Source organism: Temnothorax nylanderi, unplaced genomic scaffold (genome assembly GCF_030848795.1).
Source record: "Temnothorax nylanderi isolate EJ_2023f unplaced genomic scaffold, tnyl_v1.0 TNYL_tig0067_pilon, whole genome shotgun sequence".
Taxonomy (NCBI): Eukaryota; Metazoa; Arthropoda; class Insecta; order Hymenoptera; family Formicidae; genus Temnothorax; species Temnothorax nylanderi.
The window spans coordinates 71,010-95,663 of NW_027249129.1; the positions used below are offsets into that span (position 1 = coordinate 71,010).

Sequence of the window (24,654 nt, forward strand, 5' to 3'; positions counted from 1 at the left end):
ATATCGCCGAGCGAGCCACGCGCTCGTCCGGCAATGTGCATTAAGGTTGAATAGATAATCCCGATATCTCGTACGGCGGTCTCTTCGGCCGGAAAGAGACCACGCGGATCGTAAAACGTCCCGTTAATGGGAATACGCGCGACAGTTTGCAGGAAGATCGGCTCGACGGAACTACCGTGAATTATGGTGAACATAGTATAAACGTTCCGCGGAATCAGCGCGACGATTCTACGAACGGTTGAGGAACGTCCGTTTAGATGCGACCACCTGCGGAGTGAACAGTTGGTCGATAAGAAAATATCTCTGCTTTCGGTATGTGACCGTTTAGAAACGAAATGGAATCTACGTAACCGGAATTTAATAGTAAAATTACATACGCATATATGCTAACCAAATGGCATTCAAGTATGCTTCGGTATCGGTATTCGATGAAATATATTTTGTTAGTGCGTTTTCAATACCGCTCAATATGTATTCGCAAGTTTCACTTTGATTCAATATCTAAATATCTCTTCGTTGTAGTAAAATAATATAAAAAGTTGTATTCTTTTCAATAAAAAATATGTTGGAAAAAATCCTCGCATGTCAATATTACATATATGGGCCAATCGTCATAAAAAAATGAAACCGAAGTGCCGTAACGAACAAGGATTTAGCGGACGGTTCTGGCGGAAATAATGGTGGCGCCAAAGTAAATTATTTGTCACCAGAGAGACCAGTAAAATCCAGATTGCGTATAATTTAATAAAGAAATCGGTGTTGTCCGCAGGACGATTTCGGTCGCGAATCGCGTGCAGTCATCGTGAAAAATATCTATCCGCAAATCTCAGATCGAGGAAGAAGCAAAAGAAGATGCGCGATAAAAAGCAAGCGCGAAAAAGTTGCGGAGGAAACCAGCGAGCGGACAGCCAACCGCTCGAGAGGGGAAGAAGTAAGAAAGATTCGCCGCAGGAATCGAATAACGTTATTATCGCCATTCTCGAACAGAGTCGGCTTGAAGGAGACGCGAGCGATGTAGCTGCATCGAGCTACGTACGCGAGAACCATCATGCAAGTGTTCTCACAAGTCTAATAAAAAAAGGGGGGTAAATGTATTTTAATTGTTTTATAACATAATTTTCTGAGTCAGAGACCAGCTCTCGTATCAATCCTTGACGGAGAAGACGCAGATTTATGTTTCCAGGAAATAGCACTTATATAGAGGAGGCGATACGGTATCCGTAAAGCCGTCGCTGCAGGTGTCGGCTTTTTTTGCGGACTCGCGAGAGAAACCGGTAGGCGTCGGTTTTTTGCCGCTAAGCGGGATTATCGAAATAACGCGAAATCGATTCTCGCACGCTCGCACGGGATACGAGCGCATGTGATTGCAAGTATGTACAAGAACGGCGAAGGGACGAGAGCGAATGTCTGCACGCGAATGGCCGTTTTAATTTTACTGTGCGAGCGTTTCTCTGTGCGATCTCGCGCGATCGCGTTTTCTCGAGAAATTATCATCAGCGTCCTCATCAAAATTGTTATTATATACTATTAAAATACAGAAAAATTCTTACGAAATAATATCCTTTTCCAAACTGCAAACTCAAATATTTTTACATTTTATGCGTTGGAATAGATGGCATATATGCATACCTATGTCATTATTAACTAATTTATGTTTATTGGACGTTAATATAAATCATAAAATCGATTTGCTTCAAATTAAATTTGGTAAAAAAAAAGATATTCCAGATTCTATTAAGTGTATATATAAGAGAAGATAAATAAAATAATGAACTTAGTGATACTATCTATAAGAATCTTATTATGCATCTTAAGCGATAAATTAATTAATAATAAATTTGTTGTTTGCTTTAGTATTTAATTAATCATAAAAACTAGATAATTATTGTAAAAAAAATAATTTCTGTTAATAAAATATTATGAACTAAAAATTTAGAAATTGTTTTAGAGCATATCTAATCACGTCGGAGCAAGTTAATTGCGTCGTAATTGCAAAATGAAATTGGAAGTGATCATAACATCGAAATCGACAAGAAAATACTGTGAAAAATCCTCGATTACGCTTCGCATAACATAACGCACGCTAAGAACCATCAAGGATAAGCGCAAAATATACGTAGAAATTACCCGATTATTCGGTACTTTCCGCGGTAATAATGATTATCCCTGGCGCAATTTCCTGCCAGCGTCTCCGTCAGTCGTGATAATAAAACAACCACGATAAATCGGAGTAGTTGGCAACGATGACGAGGGCCGGACGTGATAGTTGTGTCATAAATCGCCCAAATTGCGTTCATGAAATTTCGGATTACAACTCATGCTAATCAATTACGCACAATTTTCAATTTTGACTTACAATTTCTATGCGAAGTCCAAACATGTAGGTAGAAATATCGAGCTTTATGACCAAAGGATTATTGAGACTTACCTAAAACAGAAAAAAAATACATACATTAGTAGGCAGGATAAAAATTATTTACTTAAAATCAACATTATTTAAATTTAACAATAACAGAATTCTAGAACAATTCTTCTTCACAGAAGTAAGTGTGATTTTAATATTGCAATAAATTTCCAGAATATCGAAATATATATGCCGGTCTTCGCTATATCTTGTTTAATAAACATTGTTGTATGAGACATTGCTATTATTGAGACTAATGACAAGATCGTAAGAGCGCAAATTCGTGGTCGATTAGGCGGATCGTTTCATTGTCTAGAAGGGAACACCAAGAAGATAACGCCAATGTGCCGCAAAGAAACGAAAACATTACCTTACTTGGGTACAGTAATCGGAGAAAATCACTAAGAATCAGAACATCCTTTGTATTATACAAGGATGTTCTTTTATACTTTGTATTTTAATTAGCCCTTTGTGCGCCTCACTTAAATGCAACTTTAGCTTTTGTTTAACCTTGTATTTAATGTGAATTAAATTTTGACAATAATAAATAAATCTAAATATCTTAGGCCTGAACTTGATGGAATTAACGCATCTCTCTCTCTCTCTCTCTCTCTCTCTCTCTCTCTCTCTCTCTCTCTCTCTCTCTCTCTCTCTCTCTCTCTCTCTCTCTCTCACCTGACCCATCAAGTGTTGTATTATAGTTTCGAGTAAAGCTTCGCCTCGTTATAGCGCTGCACACCGCTGTCTCGTCTATCAATTGCGGAGCCAGCATCCTAAAGTGGGATCTAGTTATGCTGACCGAATACCCTTCAGCCATGGTTGCCGGCTCGAAGATTAAACTCTATTTCTCAGAACGATATGGATATCACAGATAATTGTGAAACGAATTGTTACAATTAAAATAAACTATAGAGAATTATGTCTACTAATAATAAATTTGTTCTGCTATGTAACTACATGTATGATCAATATAATAATTAATTCCTTTTGACACTACGTTTTCTAGGAGCCGTAAAAATATTTCAAGTTGCGAAAGAAAAAGTTCATTATGAAATGGAAACCTTTTCCCCTATCTTTCAAATCCTCTTACTTTAGCATTTACATATCTATTAAGATTCTTTCTATTAAAAACGACAAATTGTTACAATGCGAGAAAATGAAAACAGATTGATATCAAAACGAAGTTCCAATCCCGAATCCATTCGGAAGGAAATCACCCCCGTTCTTCCGTAAAAAAATGACACGTTAAAAGGAGGCACTTATGCGTGCATGCGACGAGTCTCATGCATTATTAACGTTCCACCGGACGCATTAGCGAATCGTACAGAAACGTGTTCGATTTTAAGACCATCGTCTTCGGTCCTAAAAGTTCCACGAAATCCTCCTTGAAGCACCGTCCTTTTTTGGTGGCAACTGACTCCTTATTTACGCGAAAGAGTCGCATTTAAACGACCGCAGGGCAACGTTCCCGATCGCGCCAGGATCTTCTTTGTCCCGATGCGTTGCTCACGAAGAGAGAAAAGAGCAAAGATGTACCGAGACTGAGGTGCACTTAGCCTCACACGTGAATATGAATGTTCGTACACAGGTGAAATAAGCTTATATAGTTATATATGTTCAATAATAAACGCGATTAGTCATCTTTTTATTTATAGAATTAAAATAATTTTTTCGTAATAAAAATACCAGTAATCTTTGAACACTTAAAAAAAAAGATAAAACTTTCTGTAGAATTTAATTGTATTTTTCAATAATTACGAGTAAAAAATATAGATAAATAAATTTAATAAACCTCTATTTTATTTATTTACAAATATTAAAAGTTATATAAACTGTATAATTAAATATAATTATAAATCATGTATCACGCAATTTGGATTTATATAGATAGAATAGAAATCATTTTTCAGATTTCCAAACTTCTCGATTTGTCGAATGCGTTTTGTGTATCACTAAACATGAAATAAATCACTGTCACATATACGGTGGCGCACATTTGCTTTCGAAATGCGCGACGAAAGAATGAGAGAAACCATTGCGTTGTACCGGTATTTGCATTTTAAATACATCTCTCTGGAGAGCTCGAGACGACAAATGGACCGCTCGACGATCCACCGAGTCTTCCTGATTTCTTCACTTTGGCCACCACAGTTGTGTTGGCTTCCTCACCGGCAACGATTAACCTCCTCTCGCTGATTCTCGACGCGGGATTTAACGACCGGTGGTTTTTAGCATCATCGCGGGTGGTGGCTTTTTAATGCAACGTTAAAAGGCTCGAAAGGATTTGTTAAATACCTTTTCAACACCGAGACCGAAAGTGTTCGGAGAGTGGTATGGAAGAATGCAACGAGTACAGTTTTATCTTAAGTTTCGAGATAGCATATTTTGAATTGTATAAAAAATTTTTCAATTTTAAAACCATTAAAATCAATATTTTTATATCACTAATTCTTTTATATTTAAATATTTATTTAATTTATCTATTTTAATTAATTTTATTTATTACTAATTAGTTAATTAATTTAATAAAATTATTTGCCTTTAGTAAAATTGATCTATTCAATTTTTGTTTTTATTGCATCTGAAGTAAAATTATGTCTACACTTTTTCTTATCCGATATATATGTATCACGTATATATGTATATCTTATTTTTTACGCTCATATAAATGTGATGAGTTTGTGCATATCAAAGTCAAGCGGAAGATGCTTACACGTTTCTGGATATTTGTTGAAAGTTGGAATAGATTTGCACAACCGTACCGCAAACCACAAAATACCAACTGTAATGTTAATTTTCTCGCGCTGAACTAAACAATAACGGCATTTTTGTTTAAAAGCTATTCCAGATTGTGTCGTAACAAAACCATACAATACGATTGCTAAAACTGAGAGAAACTCGGAACTTATGACGGAATCAATATTAAAAATGGAAAAAGATCGCTTCCTCTGCTCATAATACTAAACATACGTACAGAGTAGGTACTAAAGGATGTTTCATTACAAGCGGATGTATTGTCACGAGCGACATTTAACGTACACTGACCTGAAACGCGAGCCGTTCCCGAAGGTTCATCGTACCTATTTGCGATTACTAACTTCATTGTCCGTTTAGATTGATTGTGAATCTGATCCTCTTTCGATTAGATACATCAAACGTATACACACGCACACGTAGATATCTGTATAACATATGTTCAGTGTATAATTCATTTTGCGAATAAAACTGATCTTACATATAGTACTTAAATTTTTTCTGTATTTTATATTAATATAACTTTTTAGTGGTATTAAAATTTTGTTATAAATATTATTGAAAAAAATATTTTACAAGACTTTATTAAAACTTTGTTGCGTATATTACTAAAAAAGATCTTAAAAGCTTTATTAAGATTTTTTTTATCTTAGTGCTATTCACCAAATTGCATTAGACAAATAATATAAAGAATTAAGTGTCGCAAGAAACATATAAAATAGTTGTATATTTTTTTGCGACCATTCAGGATAGAAATCGTTGAGAGATTTATACGGATTCTTCTTGAATGGGTCTTGAAAGATTCGAATCGCTATTGTGTGAATTGCAGTTAATGTGATCGCGTGCGTGTACTTAATCAGAATCCATTAAGCACGATCGAATTCTGTCGATCTAACTTGTAGCACAAAAATACCGTCGGAATAGGTAACGAAAACGGATGCCGAGGGAATAGTAAGTTGAGCAACGTCTGAGGTTAACGAGGGCTCGTAATCGGCAGAAACGATGATCATTAAGTCGCGCATTTTTCTCGAAGCGACATTGCATATACATGCATATATAGTAGTTACTATACTATACTTAGAAAAATATGTAAAGTTAGAAATGGTGATGTTAAAATAAATCTTATTCGCTTTTATATTTAACATGTAACACAGAGGGGCCAGTGAACTTCAAAGTCAATCAAAGATATTTAAAAAATCTAATAAGTAAATATATACATAAGATAAATGCGATATTAGATTAAGATTAAGATTTAATTATATAACATAAAAAATAAATATGTCAAAACATAAATAACTAACGAGATCTTTTTTTAATTAACTAAAATTGCACGTCGTATCAATATAAATCCAATTTAGAGCTATTTAATCAAAGAGATTCAATATTTTACAACTCCACTTAGTTTCAACGTTTTATCAGACCAAGTCATTTCAATTTCCGCGGTCGTTGCTGATTAATACACATGACATTAAATACGCACGAGTACTTTGGCGCGTAAGTTATGCTCGTATTAAATATCTAATATCAAAAGTAAATTATAAAACAGTGCAATTAACAGAACGTCGGTGCGAGATCGGGTATATAGAAACAACGTGATAGAGAGGAATGATTTATGCGAAGAAACGCGAAGGGAGTCTCTCTCTCTCTCTCTCTCTCTCTCTCTCTCTCTCTCTCTCTCTCTCTCTCTCTCTCTCTCTCTCTTTCTCTTTCTCTTTTTCTCTCTCAATACTGGCGAACTCGGCAGTAAATGCACCTTTATCGGTATACAAGTCGAAGAAAAAGGAGCTATCGATATGCCGATAACAGCGATGCGTCACCTTATTGGGGGTCGACCTTTCATTACGAGCGGAATGGCTTGGTTCGCCAATAACAGATTAACGCCGCGCGTCGGTGTGTTAATCCGCCGCATGTTATACACCTCGCTGCGTAAAAGCGAACCTTAACATTATTGCGCGGGTTATTATATCCGTGCGTGTGTGCTTATTAATAAAATATTAGCGAAACGCGTTTACGTACTTTGCGATGCGCGAGCCATGATGTTAAATTGGAAAAATCGCTTTAAAACATCTGATCTTCCGGACGAGCCGTGAGTCGTGATGCCGCGCTTTTACTATTCTCTCTTTATATTCCTGCGTTATTCTTTGTACTGTTGCCACAAGATGTAACACGTGCGCATAAAACGTGACGAGAGCCTAAACAGACGCAATAAAATTCGGACTTTTGCAGTCGTACCGGCTGAGATTACGACCCTTTCTGTCTCTCCGTTCGACAATTAAGAAAGGCATTAATCACTTTAATTACTTGCCGACCAGGCCACGAGCGCACATATGTCCGGCTTAGCAGTAATGAATAATAAATACTACGATACCATCGATCATTCGACATATGTAGCAACGGGCTCAGAGCTCGTCTCCGATTGTAATTTGCTCGCCCATTAATCCCCCACTGGCATTAATAAAACTCAACGAAATTGCCGATCAAAAATTAAGATCTCGCGCATTATACACTACCGAGCACACCAAATATGGCGATAAGGTAATGTTTTTAAAAAATCTCTACTTGTAAGCATTTTATTACGCAAGTATAAACAACTTTTTTTAATTAAAGAGGAGTTCATGAAAACTGCAATTTTCATTAAGCAAGAATAATGATGTTTCATTGTAAGATAACTTTGTTAAGAGATTTCGAGACAATCGCAATTACAATCGAACTTGATCCGCTTCTGTTCTGATTAAGGATCCATTGGATGGAACGGAATACTGGATAAAACAGACGAAAAACGACAGCAGGTATAAACCCCAGTTTCTCATCCATTTCAGTTGCAACTAGTTTTATTGTCGTTTTACGGTAATGAAATGAGTAATGAAACACGATTTGCGCCAAAGGTCTTCTCATAGGCGAATTGAAAGCTCGGAGTTGGCGAGATGAAGCAAGGAGATTTACAGTGTTACGTGATTCCTTACACCCTATCCCTATTCCTCAGCTCTTCGTCCATTGTCTTACGCTTATTCTCGTTACGAGAATCGTGTCGATACGCTTTCGATACGTTTCCAAACAAATTGAATGTCTCAAGGTAAAAAGTGAAGAACGATTGTCGAAGAATCGAAACAATCGAGAGAAGAGAGTAGCCGTAAAAAATCTCGCGATTAATATAAAAGAGTCTTTACTTATAAATCCTCATTCGTGGATTTTAACGAGGCTAAATTAAGAAAATATATAGATATATAAATATATAAAACTTAAATAAAAAAATTAGTTCATGACAGTGTCAAACAATTAAAGTCGAAATATTACATAAGTAGAAATCGAGGTAGAAATATTCAAATTGTGGAACTATTGATATAATTCACGAAATGAATATCAAACATGATATTAGTTCTTTATAAAAAGATATGAAGCAAATCCCCTATATTGTCAATAGAATAATAGTCTCGATCAGTGCAATGAGACTTCCGGTACTTTTATTACACATATTTTTCTCGTCATCAAAATGATCTATGTATCGAATAACGCTAAAACTAGACGCTTATTATATCTTAAATTAATTTAAATATTGTATATAAAATACTTTCGTAATCAATTACAGCATAATACGTTGATACAAAACTTGGCGAAACACAGTGGCATTTGTTCAATGAAATAATTCCGAAGCTTATCCTTTAATCAGCGAAATACGAAAGCGCCAATTTGCACACGTCTTTAATGGAAAACGGTATAAGAAGGCGGAGCGGGAGATATTTAAAAAAAGAGAGGTAGAAGAGGACTTCGGCTGCGGTAATTAACTTCCGCCAATAAAGTGGCGGTTCATTTCGGGATCCAAATTAATTTCCTTGCTGCGATAACGACAGTATCTCCGCCCAAGTTCTTCCTGATCGATCGGATCGATTCTTATCGATGCGGGATAGTATTAATAAGAAACGATCGAAAGATTGTTTCAACTAAAATTGATCTCAGCGAACTCTTGGCAATTTATGCGAAAATGGGAAATCGTCATGACTTGCAATGTATATGCTAATCTCAAATTGTATCCATTATTTGTTCGTTACCTTTAAGGTATTAATTTTTATATACATTACTGTCGCTTTAATATTTAAGGTGACATTATAGTAAAACGTTATCCAAGTTATTCTTTCGTTACATTGAGATTTCTTAAAGATTAAACAAGTGTTATTTCATGATTATAGCTTTACAAATTTTCCTCAATACTTATTATTTTGCAACTTACATTTTCTTTATATCTATTTTCTTCAATGTATTATTTTATCATTAATATACATTATAATGGTATAACGTGGATTTCCTATATTCACAATTTGTATCTTACCGATTATTTCAATATCCGGAGATAAATGCTATTTTCAGATTCAAATATAAATTTTCTGCAACTCCATCGAACACCGTGGCCGAGAATCGAAGCAAATAAGCTGATCAAATATAGAAGATGTAGAAGAACGACGAAACCGGTGCCAATACTTCTCTTATCTCCATCTCTTCGGTAGCAGAACGAGCTTTCCAATGGATACGTGTACACACATACATGTTTATGCCAGCCTGTCTATCTGTCAAGTGCCCTTTTCTACCAGGTTTCACTCGTCATTCCGCTATTATCAGCTGGGATCTAGGATTGTCTCCCGCCTCTTTCGCCGTCACACGCCCGTTCGCCGCATGGGATAACGGTACATCGATATAGCGGCGGATCAGACGGATCGATGCCGTCGATGGTACAGGACCATATATCGTGTGTTCCCCGTGGAAGAAAATTATCGATCCCGGATGGACGTGGGGATCCTGACCGAGGCCGCGATTCCTGCTCGATCCGCCGATCCGTGGAATATCAATGACTCTGACCTCCACGGACGACAGTAAATTGGATGCCGTACCCTCGACTTGTAGTTGAACTGTACATCGTTACAGTGTGACGTATCAGATGATGTCCATCTTGTACTTTTTGTAAAAATCAAAACTTTGACGATGTTTAATATTAGTATTTCACGGTGACAAAAGTGTAATTAGAATGAAGGTGTTGGTTCACAAATTATAAAATTTTGAGACATTAATGTAATGAACTATTTTCTTATTTCCTTTTAGGAATTTTAATGTTTTGTTTTCGTAGTAGAACATAATACTTTTATTTACAGTGCGTAAGTTCATAGAAAAAAATTTATTTTTCTTATTTTTGTAGAGATTTTCTTATATCAGAGTAAGAGTTGATGCTTACGGCATTTATCGCGTGAGTATCGCGACTTGGCCGTACAGTGCAAGCGACACAAGACACTGCAAGTGCACAAAGACAGTGAATACACAAAGTGCAGGCTTGGATATGCAGAATCCTGCTCGTTCTGCGACTTTATAACTTCTTTCTCCTCCGTCTTCCCGGTTTTCTTCTTCTTCCTCTTCGTTGTTTTGCGATGCACGCCACGGAGTGCCACGATGGGCGTAGAACTTGGCGACAGTTTGAGATAAATAACGCCGCGGGACAGGACAATGTGTCCGGTGTCGTTGTACCTTCGCTTTCGTATCCTGTGAATCCGGCTTGAGCGCGTTGCCTGCGGTATATGCGTTAAACTTTGCGCGCCGTGACCGCACAACAGGCGAGAAACTGGTGTTACATCATCCCCAGTCGCATCAACGATAGTATACGGAAATTGGAAGGACGACTGAGAAAAAATACAGTTCTCGATGAACTTGGTTCATGAACTTCAAAAATTGAATTCTTGATCAGCTAAAGTGTTTTCACAGAATACTTGGAGGCAATTGTAGTCGCCATATAAATATAAAGTTGCAAAACAAAACAATAATGCTCCCCGCCGAGCCCTCGCCTCGCCTCTCTCTCGCGGTCCATTCAAAGTCATCTCAGGTTGAAGCTTCTCCCCCTCGCCGAAGACATCGTGTCGAAAGCACTCCCGATTCGTTCTGGATTCGTTGGCAGCCCCGGTTTACGATCGCGACTCTCCTCCACGAAGGCGGGAAGAGAGGTCGCGCCGGCGCGACCTAAGCTGAAAGCGGGCGCAAAGGAAACCATCCTCTATGGGGAATGGTACCATCGGCGGCGGGGCTTAGGGACTGCATTTAAAGCCGCATTTGTATGCGACCCCGTGCACTTTCTTGCACATGCACGCACGCACGCACGCACGTATGCACGCATGTCGATCCCGTTGTACCCTTAAATTGGCTATTTCCACGACAGGAGGGAACGAGGAGGGGACGAACGCGAGCGAAAGAGCCGGCACCAGTCACCGGCGAAGGGAATTCGTCCCATAGAAATCAGGCTGCCCTTTGTCAGCGTCAGAACGGACGTAATTCCATTGGCCGCGGTTCGTCGACTCGCGAAGGCCAATTTCCTCGTCACAATGATGCGTCGGTTTCGAATGGAGCCGGCGAAAAGCGCGCTTCGTCGAAAAGTTGGGATTCCAACACGCGCGCGAATGGTCGCGAGATGTATTCAAACAGGTGTTCATCGCTAACACAATAGTGAACTCGGAACAAGGATCAGCTTTATGAATTTAAATGAGGTTGCTTGAAAATTCATACGAGACATAAAATATCATATGTCAAGTGGAACGAAGAATACGTTGGATGCAACAAAAAATAATTACGTATGAGATAATTCGATTCTAAAAAATTTAAATTCTCAGCCACGAGCATTTATATTAATAAAAATATTATTAAAAATATAAATATAGGTATATAGATATTATTAACACAATTGTGTCGTATTAATGAGGACTATGAGGAGTATCTCTATAGGAAATGTTTTATATACTTGTGGAAGAATAATTTTATTCACGTCACTTGAACGCTATAATTCGTCTCACTTATAAGGCCAGTATTCATTTCGAACTTTTTCCACCGTCGAAGAACTCCTGCCGGTAGTGCACTGTCGAACGGAAAAAAACGCAGGAAGAAGTAACGAGCGGAGGAACATGCAGAAGAGACACGTTATCCAGAAGGCGCGGTGTGTCCGTCTCGTTCATGGCGACCATATATCACGAGTGCTCCGAGGCAAAACACAAGACATCGTTGGACCACGTGCACGTACGCAGGCCTTGCGGGCACGCACTCACACACACACGTGTGTACGGTCCTATGACGTCGCCGAGGTTCCTGATGACGATTTCAAGAGTGACTGATGCCCGGACGAAGAAGACGCGCTACAGGGATGGAGGATGGCGTCTTGCTGAGAGACAATCCGGCTTGTTAGCAACGAAACAGCTCGAGATGCTCTTACTTCGCGATCTTTCCCCCTTCTCGTTACTTCGGAGCTTTTGTTCGCTACGTTTCGTTGTTACTTTAGTTATTTTAATGAAATTTGAGTCTTATGCTCGACAAATCATATAAAATGTGAAGCTGTATAAGTTTAGTAAAATCGATGGAAAATTCAATAGAAAAATAAAATTTGTTCACAGCATCCTATCTGTTATTACGATAACTTCTTTAGATCATTTCTTTTTCTCTCTAGTAGTAATATTTTTTATACAGATAACTGTTTAAATAGAAATCGAAAAGTGGTATCATTAATTACGGTAATCAAACTCGTAATAATCGCGGTTGATTCAGAGAAAAAAAATTTTTTTTTCACTCTCAAACCTGAAAATTCTATCTTCAAGACCCATCTTTTTTTCATCAGTTTTACCGGATAAGGGACCAATTATCTGGACCACTTTAGATACCGCCTTTCTAGAACTTCTCCTTCTAGTTTTGACGAAACTGGACAAAGAGGAATGAGAGATAGAGGTAGATAAAGAGAAGTGGAAGAAGGCAGGCCGGTTGTGAGGGGATGAGAAGCTGAAGAAAGGACTTGTGAGCGCAGATCAAGCGGATAAAGTCCGCCGGAAGACTTAGCGGGCGTGTTGGATAAGTACAGATAGAATCTTGGCGGGCCTTCTCGACACTTTTACGTATACCGCACCGTATTTATGTAACTGTTCCCGCAAATACGTCAACAATCCCGTATTGCCCGAAGTCACGGAAGCTTTTGTTGTCTTCTACTGAAAGTACAATTCGTCAAGTATGTAAAAAGTAACGAAGTGCTAAATAAATAAATGAATAAAGTAACGACTGATCTTCTTGTTATTTACAAGTAACGAAATTACATATTCATTAATGATATAAGTTCTTAATTGTTATATTAATATAAATTAAATTGGGGGTGTAGGACCGTGCAGGCAAAGTCTTGTATGTTCAGAATCAGCGTGGCTAACATCAGGCATAAATCAGACACATTATTCGGCAGGGCAATGTCCTAAAATCACGGCTGGCATTGTTCCTCAAGCTGCGCGATAAAAATGGCATCGACGTCTTTCGACGGTGGAATGATGAAGCGGCCGAAGATCCGAACACGCGCGCGGAGCAACGCGGAAGAAAAAGAAAATGGTGATGTCCGTGCAAAAGAGCATTCAAAAGGGCCTGGACAATAAATGCGCGCGTCTCCTTCACCCCGGGAGGGTGCCGTCACTCCTGACAGTTGGCGCATCCACCTCTGCTTCGACAACTAACTTGCTGTCTTTCTTGCTGACCGGAAAGAAACAAAAGCATACCCGCGAGGCGGACTATGCCCACTTAATTAGTCCGACTAAACTTCGCCAAAAGAAGTCTCGCTCACGACAAGCGAGTCTCAAACGGACAATCGCGCGAGGTTCTCGAACGCGAGAGTCAATATGTCAATTGAAGAGGTTTCTTTCAACTGGAGATAATGCTAGTATTGTTCACGAAATACATAGATCTCGCCGGTGTATCGTATGAAAACCGCAAATATAATAAGCATTTCGCAACTACGACATAATTTAATAAACTGACTATAATAAGATTGTGAATAAAATAACATTAAAAAACCGTAAAATGAATATATTTAAATAATGTAAGTCAATAATGTCGATTTCTCCAACAAATCAATCGATTTATCTCCATTGTAAATAGAGTTCTTTGTTAATGAAGTCTATTTGCGAAAGTTCTAGATTCTTGGAAAACAGAAGGAGCGCGGTTGAATCTTGCCGCGAGAGAAAAAGAGACGAGAAGAGAATGCGACGTAGAATAAGGGCTGGAAAGATAACAGAACGTAGCCATTGTCCCTTCCGCGACAATGCAAGGCTGCTGGATCGTACCGAGAGCAATCTACATCTTCAGTAATGTATCATACGAATCCCCGCGCGTGTCCAACGACAGAACTCCTACTTCTTCGAGGTACGCAGCGTAAACGTGTGTGCGTGTGCACGTACGCGTGTGCGTGTGTACATGTGTATCCGTGTACGCTGGGTGTATCAAGCTGCGAATATTGAGATATCTCCCTCGTTGGTCCAAGGGTAACAAATCTTCCGCGATGCGATGCGCCGTCGTAAAAGGAATGGCACGAGAACGAGAGACAGAGTCGAAAGGAAAAAGAAAAACTCGCAGATTGCGCGTGACAGTAAAATATGTCTCGATTACGATTCGGCTCTGCGGAGCTTTTTACACCTTTTTCAATGGTATCTGTCGACGATCGATTGTCTCTAGATCGCCGATATACAGAGTGAGATCTGAGAAACGCGAATAAAGATACAGTTGTTTTAATTTCGCTTCGACAAAAGTCATAGCGAAAAGTGGAAACTGAACGCCTTTAAGCGAATATCTTTGGAGATTCCGAGAGGAACGTACTGCCCGAGGAAGAAGTCTACCACTCGTCTCGCGAATTCCTGTTTCGTGTGAACACCTGGAAGTGTACGAGCGCGTGATGGCGTGGCGGATAACATTGTTTCGCGTTGTGTTAGAGTGTTTGCGCGGCGATTTGTAATGCCTTCCTGCGCGACGCCGGCTTTATGTCATCTTCATTCGCACAACAAACTAGTCGGTTGGTATAGCTAGAACATCGCGAAGAGAATAAGTCTGATTGGGAGTTACGACAGAAATGTACGTCACAAAATCATTTTGAAATTTTAATAACTTATGACAAGAATTTACTTGGAATTATTGCGAGAGTTTTAAGTTTAACTGAACACAGCGCTATTTTTGCGATATAAATGCCGTTCTCAAGTTTTAACTATTTCGGTGATAATCGCTCCACGAATGTTACGTTAATTCGTTTTCATATCCTTTGCAGTGTTTTATACTAAGTTTTGAGAAATTATTCGTGTCGTTTCATTATGATCGATAAGACTTATTAAACTTATGTCGAGGTCTGGAGCAGATAGTACGGACTTATTTAAGGTCACTCGAATCTTTCTCGTTGAAACATCAAACAACCAGTTGCAAGTCAGAGAACTCACGTCGTCATTGCATACTGATAGTCGACACAAACGGTCGTGTGTGCAATTTAACGATTGTCAGTTGAAAGGACCGACTCATTACATTCCTGGGTTGTTTAATAGCGAGTTGATGTAATCCGCAGCATATCGCTCGCCGCGCTACCGATTTATTAATCCGCATTTTTCAGGACTGCAGCCTACGAAGTGCGCGTCGCGTGAACATTCATCAACCGAGAAGAAAGCCGGTACTATCAGATCGCCCGGTAGAAAATGCAATAGCGTCGTAATTGCTCTCGTATGTCAATGACACACTGGAAGATCTCATGCCACTCCTCCTCTTCATTATATACGCGGATGATCATAAACTTCGTGCGAGCATAATACGGCGGACACCTCCCGTGATATCCGCAATATGATGTGTCTGTATATGTCTAGCGAGGTCTTCCGAATCGCAATACAATAAGATCATGAGTAGTAGATAATAAAAATAATTAATTTAAAAACGTAATATTTAAATTTAAATAAAGCACAAACAAGTTAAGTGTTGGTTTAAAACGATCAATGAGAATATTTGATAAATGAGAATAAAAGAAATTAAGAATGATATATCGATTATCACTATAAATATTTTTATTAAAGTTGAAATTTAATTGAGATTTCATTCCTAAGAGTTAGATGTAACTTGAGCTATTTAAGAGTGCAAATGTGACTTTTTTGTTCCAAAGAATATCACGAATGTTCAGTGATCCATCAAGCGTTTAACTTGATTCAGAAAAATAACGACATTTCGCGATGGTCGTGATCCAGATCTAATTTCTCTTCCCGACGGAGGAGAAAAGCTTCTCTCATTACGCGCCGCGCAACGCGAAACAGAGATGAGATGCGGTGGAGCTGCGCCAACGACAATTACAAAGGCCAGATATAATACGTGCAAAACACCGATGCTGCGGGTCCGTCGTGCAAAATTCTGAATGCCCAAGTATCCTCTTTCCTCGAACCTCTTAGCGCTACTTAGCGGATCCTTTTACGGGACAGCGGGCCTCCCGACAAGAAAGGGAGGCACGACGTACGGCTCGACGAAGGGTCGAAGCAAGAAGAGACGAAAAAGACGAGAAAGAGCACGAGGAGGCGCAGGACGAGGAGGAACGAGAAGGAAGAAGCGGGGGAGGGAAGGCGGAGGTGGAGTACCAAAATGGCGGAGTAAGCCGATGGACAAGATAAACCTTTGTGCCCGCACGGGGGCCCACGGGGGCCCACGGGGGCCTGGGGCAACGGATCCCGTCGTCTCGGTCTCATATTTCGCGAATCCCGCTATCATATTTTACTGCTCGCCCCCTTCCTCGTTCATCCCACCCGTCTACCTTGCCGAGGTCTATTCGAGGACCCGAAAGAGTTCCTAATTTTTTGTTATCTCACTTTTTCAGGTCCCCGATTTCCTCCGTTCTTTTCAGAGCACCTCTTCGACGTTGAAGAATTTCATTCGTCTGTCCGTTCTCTAATATAATAATTCTCGTGTATAAATAAGTAGTGCAATTCATTTTTTTTTACTACAATTTTCTATTAAAAATAAATACGTGTATTAAATAATTTTCAAAATATTAATATTAATTTAAAAAAAAGCGTAATTCTAATCATTAAGTTTTGTTGTAAGATTTTATTGTGTAATACTAAAAAATCCTAATAAATTATCTTCAGATGTCAAAAATAGATTATAAAGATGATTATATCGCTCAGCATATAAAAAGCTTTATCAAAGAACATTGTGATACGAGACATGTTTCCTTAATTAGATGATACCTTTTGACAATTCTTTCCACAGATTTATCGCCAGAGTAACGTGCATAATGATTACGTGAATAACGGAACAAGGACGAAGGACTTTCCTTTGCCAAAGATTACGCGAAATGCAAATTAATGTCATCAATTAACGGCGCAAAGGGAATGAGAGAGTAAAAAAGAAAAAAGCGAAATCGCATTCAAGCGTTCGTAATCAATGGCCGCTGTTTTCGCATCTCAACTTTTCGTTTATCGCGTTTAGTGCTCCATTTGTCGCACCGCGGGAGCTCGCGAGTGCGCGAGGCACTCGCGTTGTTACAACGCCTGCCACCGTTGCTGAACCAATTATCATTGGCCGGTGGTACCAGAAGTGATGTTTGAAAAATTGACCTTGACCTCTTTCGCACGAACGATTAAAGTTCTAAGGGGCCAAGAAGAACGGAAATGCTTTGCGGAATAAATTTCGCTAGCAAATTAAACTACTAATTGTAAAGACATTTTCTAACGCTTCATTGTTTTTACGTATTTCAGGTAGGTTTTAGGTACAAAATAACTATGAAGACTTGCTATATTATTAAAAGAACATTAACAACTCCTATTTAACGATCGCTAGAAATCACACGCGAATCTATGAACAACGACGTTCCTCTTCGGCCATCATTTAACCCGCAATTATTTATATCCCTACTTATTGTTAATCGCCATTATCAATTTCCTTGAAAAAAAAAATTCACACTTGTGATTATAAATAAATGCGAAGTTGAAACTTCAAATCCTCGATTATCCCAACGAGATATCCTCTGGCGTTCGCGCGATTCCATGATCTCGGCGGTGACGCGCGGTGCATTCGCTGTCGATTATATCGATTATCGATCGTGCGGATCTCTCGCGGCTTTACGTCCGAGCCCTTAAGGGGCCCGATCCCTTAACGGACCGAGGGATAGATCGCGTCGTTCCGCCGGCGTCAAACAATTAAGGCTGACTTACGCGCGCCGACGTTAAAAGAGTAAACGAGTTGCCGGTCGCTGCCCTCCCGCCACGGCTCTTGTGTGTATCAGATAATACAAGCCGCGGCGCACTGTCATCTCGGAAGAATTTACAGACGACATAGTGCGGGCCTCGGGGCCCGGGGTCCGGGGTCCCCTGTGCTACGTGGCGCGGCGGCAACTGGCCGGCTATCGCGCGCGGCGGATCGCGTCTTTTCGCGCGTCTCGCATCTCGCATCTTCCGCAATTTCCCGCGAAAATGCGTCTCACAATCAGTCTTGACCGCGAAAACGTTGACACTTCGAAACAAAGGCTATCAAAGCGTCTTTATAAAATCCGAAACTTAATTGAAAGTTTATAATCGAAATGATCTAATTCCTTTTCTTGCAGGAAAACTTTTTTCTCATGAAAAATTTTTATGTGAAAAGACGAAAGACGTAATAAGACCAAAGAAGTTTACTTATACGTTTGAAATTGACAAAAAGCTTTTTTTCTCACTATAAACTCTTTTTACTACTATTAGTGTTGTTAAGTTTCAGCTGTGATTTAAAACTGATTATATTTTTGGCTGGCTATCTTCTTCTTGTCGAAACAATGACGCGATCATTACCATAAGGATATATAAACTTTCCAACGAAAGAAACCACTTTTACAAAAACATCTCACGTGAAAACATAAAAAACCCATTTCGAGCGACAGGACCGCGAAAATAAATGATCCGTGTTTGAGGGAAGCCGGCACTTCCGAACGTAATTACAACTTTCACGACAGACCTTGTATGAAACCATCAAAAAGCATGCGGAACGATGGAAATATGTGCAATATAGCAACCGATATACATATAGAAGTTACTTGCACGGAATATAAACGACAACAACAATTCGAAAAGAAATTACCATCGTGAAAGTGACCGAAGTGTATTTTCGATCGTGACACGTTCATGGTCACGCAAGGAAGTAAAGGGAATTACGCGGTGTCCTTTTTAGGACGTGCGAAGAGATGTATCGCTGTTCTCTCTGAGAGAAAAGTGCGGGACATGCGACATCAAAGGGACACGTAATCATCCGCAAGATACCGTGAGATGAATTATAGAGAGCGATGTACTTACCAGGCATGCAGACGCATCGAAAGGTCCCAGGATCGTCCAAGCAGGAACCGTCGTTCTGACACGGATGCGACTCGCACTCGTTCACATTCGTCTCACATCGCGGACCCGTGAATCCTTGCGTACAGTTGCACGCGAAGGATCCGGGCGTGTTCACACAGATACCGTCGTGCTCGCAAGGAGAGCCTGCAATAAATAAGAAAAGAAAGATTTCGTCATTGAAAATCAGTCAAAATATCTGAAGAGTCGGATTAAAATATACAGATAGATTATTTGGAATTTATTTAATTTATTTTAAGAATAAATTATTTTGATAAGAAGTATAATTTTGGTTGTCAAGTTATATAAAGTAAAAAAAAAGTATCGACAGAAAATTATTTAACGCAACGCAAGAATCTTATGCAGTCATTCAGCACCGAGTAATTTAACGCTTGATACAAAGCAGACCTCTGTGACACATTCCGATCCGTTCTACTTCGATATATGGTGGATAATTGACGCCACGAAATTCCAAAAGGGGAGCTTCGCCGTTGCATCTCTGCGGGGTTCTTCAGTGAAAGTTCATCCGGTTTCGGTATTGAGACACACTTACGGAGTACCATTTCGAGTGAAACTTTTTCCCGTTCTTTTGCGGTGAGACCGAGATAAGGGAAGGCGAGGTACTGGGACGACTTTTCGTGCCGATACTTACTGATGATTTAAACCGTGGCAAAGCGGCGCACATGGCTCGCATAATAATTAATAACTGAATACGGCTTTAAGAGTCGACTCGATATAGCGCATTTCTACCGCTGGACCAGCTTACGAGCAAACGTACGCCGCGGATAGTGCTCCTTAATTGGCAAACTCGCCGGCACTTTTTAGATGCCGCCATTAGAGCGGGAGAGAGAAGGGAGAGAGGAGAGAATACTTCTCCTATACCCGGCTAACTCGACCATAAGAAGGAGTATGCTGGTAGAGCATTCTTGAAGCCCTGACGACGACAATTCGTTTAAAGGAGATCGCGTTTTGCCCGCGGAACCCCTCTTTTCTCGGAGATACGTATAGCCCTCTCTAATTGCAACGAGATAATTGCTACGGATGCAGTTACCTACTCGGTGTGTCTTACCAAATGAGAGCTTCATTAGAAATTTTCTCTCTCTATCTTCCTCATTTCTATACGCAATGGAATTTTGCACTTCAACTATATTGAATTAATTTTACTTACTATATTGTATGTTATTCGTACATGAAAAGAACAGTTTAAAATATCTAAAAATTTAGCTATAAGATACAAATTTAAAAATAATTATATTGGGGACGCTCAGACTCCTAGAAAGTTACTAGAATGTCAAAACTTTTTGTAATTATCATGCTTCAAGCATTCTATGTAATTATTTTGATGATCCAACATAATTATTTTTAGATCTGTATCTGGCCTAATTTTTATACACTTCAGCAGAATCATTCTTTCCATATATCGTATGATAATTAAAGCTAAGATCTGTACTACTAATAATTATAATTTTTACTATACAAAATTATTGATACTCGATGTCACAGAATTAGTAATAATACATATATTATATTATATATTATTATATATACAATTTATATTATTATGTAATATTAATATTTTAAGCATATAGATGTACAGATCAAAATAGATACAAAAACAAATAAATATAAATATATACAGTTAGATATAAATAAATAAAATGCATAGATATTTGTATAGATAAATGTATAGCTATAATACGTGCATTAGAGTTTGTATTTATTAATCAGCTTTCATTTTGCCAATATCTATTTTAGCATAAGGACAATAAAGCATGCAAATGTTGTTGTTTTTTTTTCCAATAATGCCAGTGCAATTCTCGAAGCAACGTACACGATTAGCTGCAAGTGCCGTGACACATACCGGCTTTTCTCGTCGGTATAGTTGAGAGTACGCACGAGTTTGTAAAGAGGCGTTTTGCTTCAGTCGCATACCGCACTTGTGTATTTCGCCAACGGTTTTTCCGACCCGGCGGTGTAATTACTGTCGCGTAACGGACAAGGGCGATGAAAGAGAGAACCGAGGGAAATGGCGCGACGGAAAGAAACGTATACGTACGTTTACTCGCGGCAGTAAGAAACGCATTGCTGCACCGTGTTTCGCGATCGGGTGACGTGACGGTAGGAGAGATGACGAATCGCTCTCCGAGAATGCCACGTACTGTATAGTCGCGAGCTACAGAATTAGCGTTAAAAAGCCATCAGCATATATAGGCACTCGAAAGCGGCGGTGAGATTCACTCGCCGAGTCACCAATATTTGCAAGTATTATTTCACTAAACGCCATTGAAATAACTCAAACTTTTTTTGCGATAAAAGCGTTTCGTATTAATATAACGCTTTGCAAATAATTCCAACTTTGTGTTAGGAATTTTTGTGTAATAGATAAAAATTTCCGATTTTAGAAAATTGTTATGTCGCTTTTCGGCAATTAATGCAGAATTCTTAAAATCCTCAATTACGTTTGGATTTTACGCAACTTTTACACATTTCCCAGATTCTCCAGGGAAACAACGCGGCATAATTGGTCCGGTTGCAGTACGCCGCGAGGTGCAGTTTGCAAGTGGCGTTGCACCGCCACCAGGCAAGATTCCCCGCGCTCGGTTGCATCAAGCTCATCCGAAGAGGCTTCTTGCTCTCTTGCCGGGAGCCCAAGCTCCCTTCGCTTAAAGAACTTAATCTACCAGAAAATATGCAATCTAGATAATAACAGAGCCCCGGCTCGGGCGCGAGATCATTATGGTTGTTATTAAACTTAAAATAACAATTTAGCGTTTAATTAGATTCGTTCATGGGGGCCCCGCGCCGCGGGGGCGCCCCTCCGGGGAAACTGCGCTTCTGTGGTGCACGGACAACGCCGCCGACTCGGGGGCCCACTCCAGCCTTCTCGCTCCTCCTTCGACGCGACTTCCGGCAAAATCTCATTATACCTGGCGCGCTGTCGTCGTGCGTCAACCACGTCGTCGAATCGCTGCTCTCGTGATTTGCGCTTTTTGCGCTGTAAACTGTAGCTCCGGTAACGTTGAAACCATTTTAATTTTCGAGGCTTCGTATTTTTTAATAATATACCGCACATAACGTAACTATTAAGTAGTGGATGTGCGTAAGAGATAGATTATATAAGAGAGTCAAAAATTTAAGTTTTTTTATACATACATTTAGATTTATATATACATATAGTTATAATTACCGAAAACATGAAAGTTCCCTACAATTATGGATTCTTCACGAAAATTTGATCGAGGATGTCTATTTTACAATTTTTTTGTAATATAAAAAAGAAAATGTAAAATAAAAAATGTCCGAGAAGACGATTAAGATTGTCATACTTAGTAATCAGCATTCAAAATTTTAATATAGCAATTTATTCTTGTTGAGAAAATGCAAACAGGACTTTCGATACGATTTATGCATATCACCAACAGGGATTGCTTCAGATAATACCGACCAAATTTCGATGTAACAATGGCCTTTGTTTAGCTAATAGGTACTAACGTACGGTTACAGTTCCTGGGCAGCTTAATGTCGGCACCAAAAGCAAGCACGAGAAAACGAAAATAAAGAACAACCGTGACGGAAGGTTTCGTTACGCGTTACCGTAGGTATTTACATTTGCACGCAGTCATTATAATACTATTATCGCATCTATATTATGTTAAACAAAAGAGACAATTGATTCCCAGTCATTCATTGTTCAAAAGTGAAAAGAAGTGATACGTAACTTTTAAATAAAAAATATAGAATATTAAAAAAAATGCAAGGAATATTACATTCATATGTTTGCTAAGCCGGATTCTTCCCCGATTCGTTTTCGAGAGGAGTGTAAAAAGTTCTCGTGACATCCTGACCGGTGTCACCTTCGCACGATGAAGGATTTCAAGTTCTCCGGAGCAGACTAGGTGGTGTAATTCAACACCAAACGAGACGGCTGACCGCAGTTATATGTAAAACCTCGTCTGAGATTTTTAGAAATTCGAAGTAAATATGTATAAACTGCAGGTAGAAAAGAGGAAGGCAGATGGTGATGATGATCACATGAATTATAAATAAAGAAACATTATACTGACCGGAATGAAACGAAATATCACGATTCAGCAAAATAAGTAAAGGCATATGACATTATTATATAAATAAAATAAGCATTATTGTATAAATATATAATAAAAATTAATACATTCTATATTAGATGTCTTGAAGGTGTAAGACGATATAAAGCATAAATTATCATAAAAGGATTTCGTCTTTGAGCTTAAATAAATCTCCTGTTTGCCAGAGCAAGATTCCGAAAACTGAATAATTAAAAGACAATTGTGCGAGAAGAGGAAAAGAGATACAAGCAAGGAGATTTCCCTAACAATTATTGTATTATTTTCGACCACTATCTCGATTCCGGAGCAAACGCTTTGGAGAGCATTAAGAAATTTTCTACGGTCTCGTCACGAGTCACAAACGTTTGGGCGCTATTTAAGTTATTACTCCGAGAATAAGTGCGACCATGGGCATCAAAGAGTAGGCGATAAGTGAACGTACTCCCCGTATACCACAGCTTCAAAAAAAGAATGTAGATCGCGATCGCGAGAACAGCGCAGCCACTGGGCAGAACGATCATCGAAATATTCACCTTGACGCCGAGCAGCCGATAATTATGCCCGGTGGCCATTAATAAACTAATCCTCGAGGATTTCTTACCGACCATCCGGAGCAAAGAGCCCTGTCGTTTTATCAGTGTTCAGAATCTCCGAGTGCCCAGGGCAATCGTCAGAGGAAGAGACGGATGAGACAGGGTGTGGAGGGTGTGGAGGGTGTGGAGGGTGTGGAGGGTGTGGAGGAGAGACAGGCCGATCTACAGAGTTTAATGACTTGTGGTATCAAACGGCCGGGAGGAGAAAAAAGGGGGATAAATGAGATGAGATGGGCCCGAAGTCCGGGCTAATCACCGGCGATATTAATGCGCGATATATAAAGAATGCGGCGAAAAGCACATTTGAGTTTGGTAAATTGCTGACGCTTCTCGGTCTCGAATGGTAAAAAAACGCGCGATGGTGCGTCAAGCGTTAATTAAATCATCTGTTGTCGAATGTGCATGTATAGAATCTATCTATAAATCATTATTGAAGAATAAATTCATATTTCGATGAATAATGATTGCATTTATGCGGATTTCACTTAAATTGATTTCGTATGCATTTTAGCTTCTGATTACAAATCGAAATTTATAAAATAGCAATATTATAATATATAAATAGAGATGCTACGTAGTAAACAAATTTTTCTATTTCTTCTGAATATTCTCAGAGTTACAATTTTTTTTTTGAAGAATCGAGAGCGGAAGGAATAAATCGATTTCTATGATGACACCGTTTAATCGCAAAGTTG

The 24,654-nt window shown here is 39.2% G+C and overlaps 1 protein-coding gene across 2 annotated transcripts in view; it reads right to left on the reverse strand.

Annotated features, from left to right (window-relative positions):
• Window positions 1–24,654, reverse strand: part of N (uncharacterized) — a 251,553-nt gene that overhangs the window by 55,119 nt on the left and 171,780 nt on the right. For both annotated transcript variants that reach the window (XM_071708363.1, XM_071708364.1), the window contains one exon: window positions 19,246–19,428. In XM_071708363.1, the coding sequence (XP_071564464.1) occupies window positions 19,246–19,428 (183 nt within the window). The remainder of the gene's footprint in view (window positions 1–19,245; window positions 19,429–24,654) is intronic.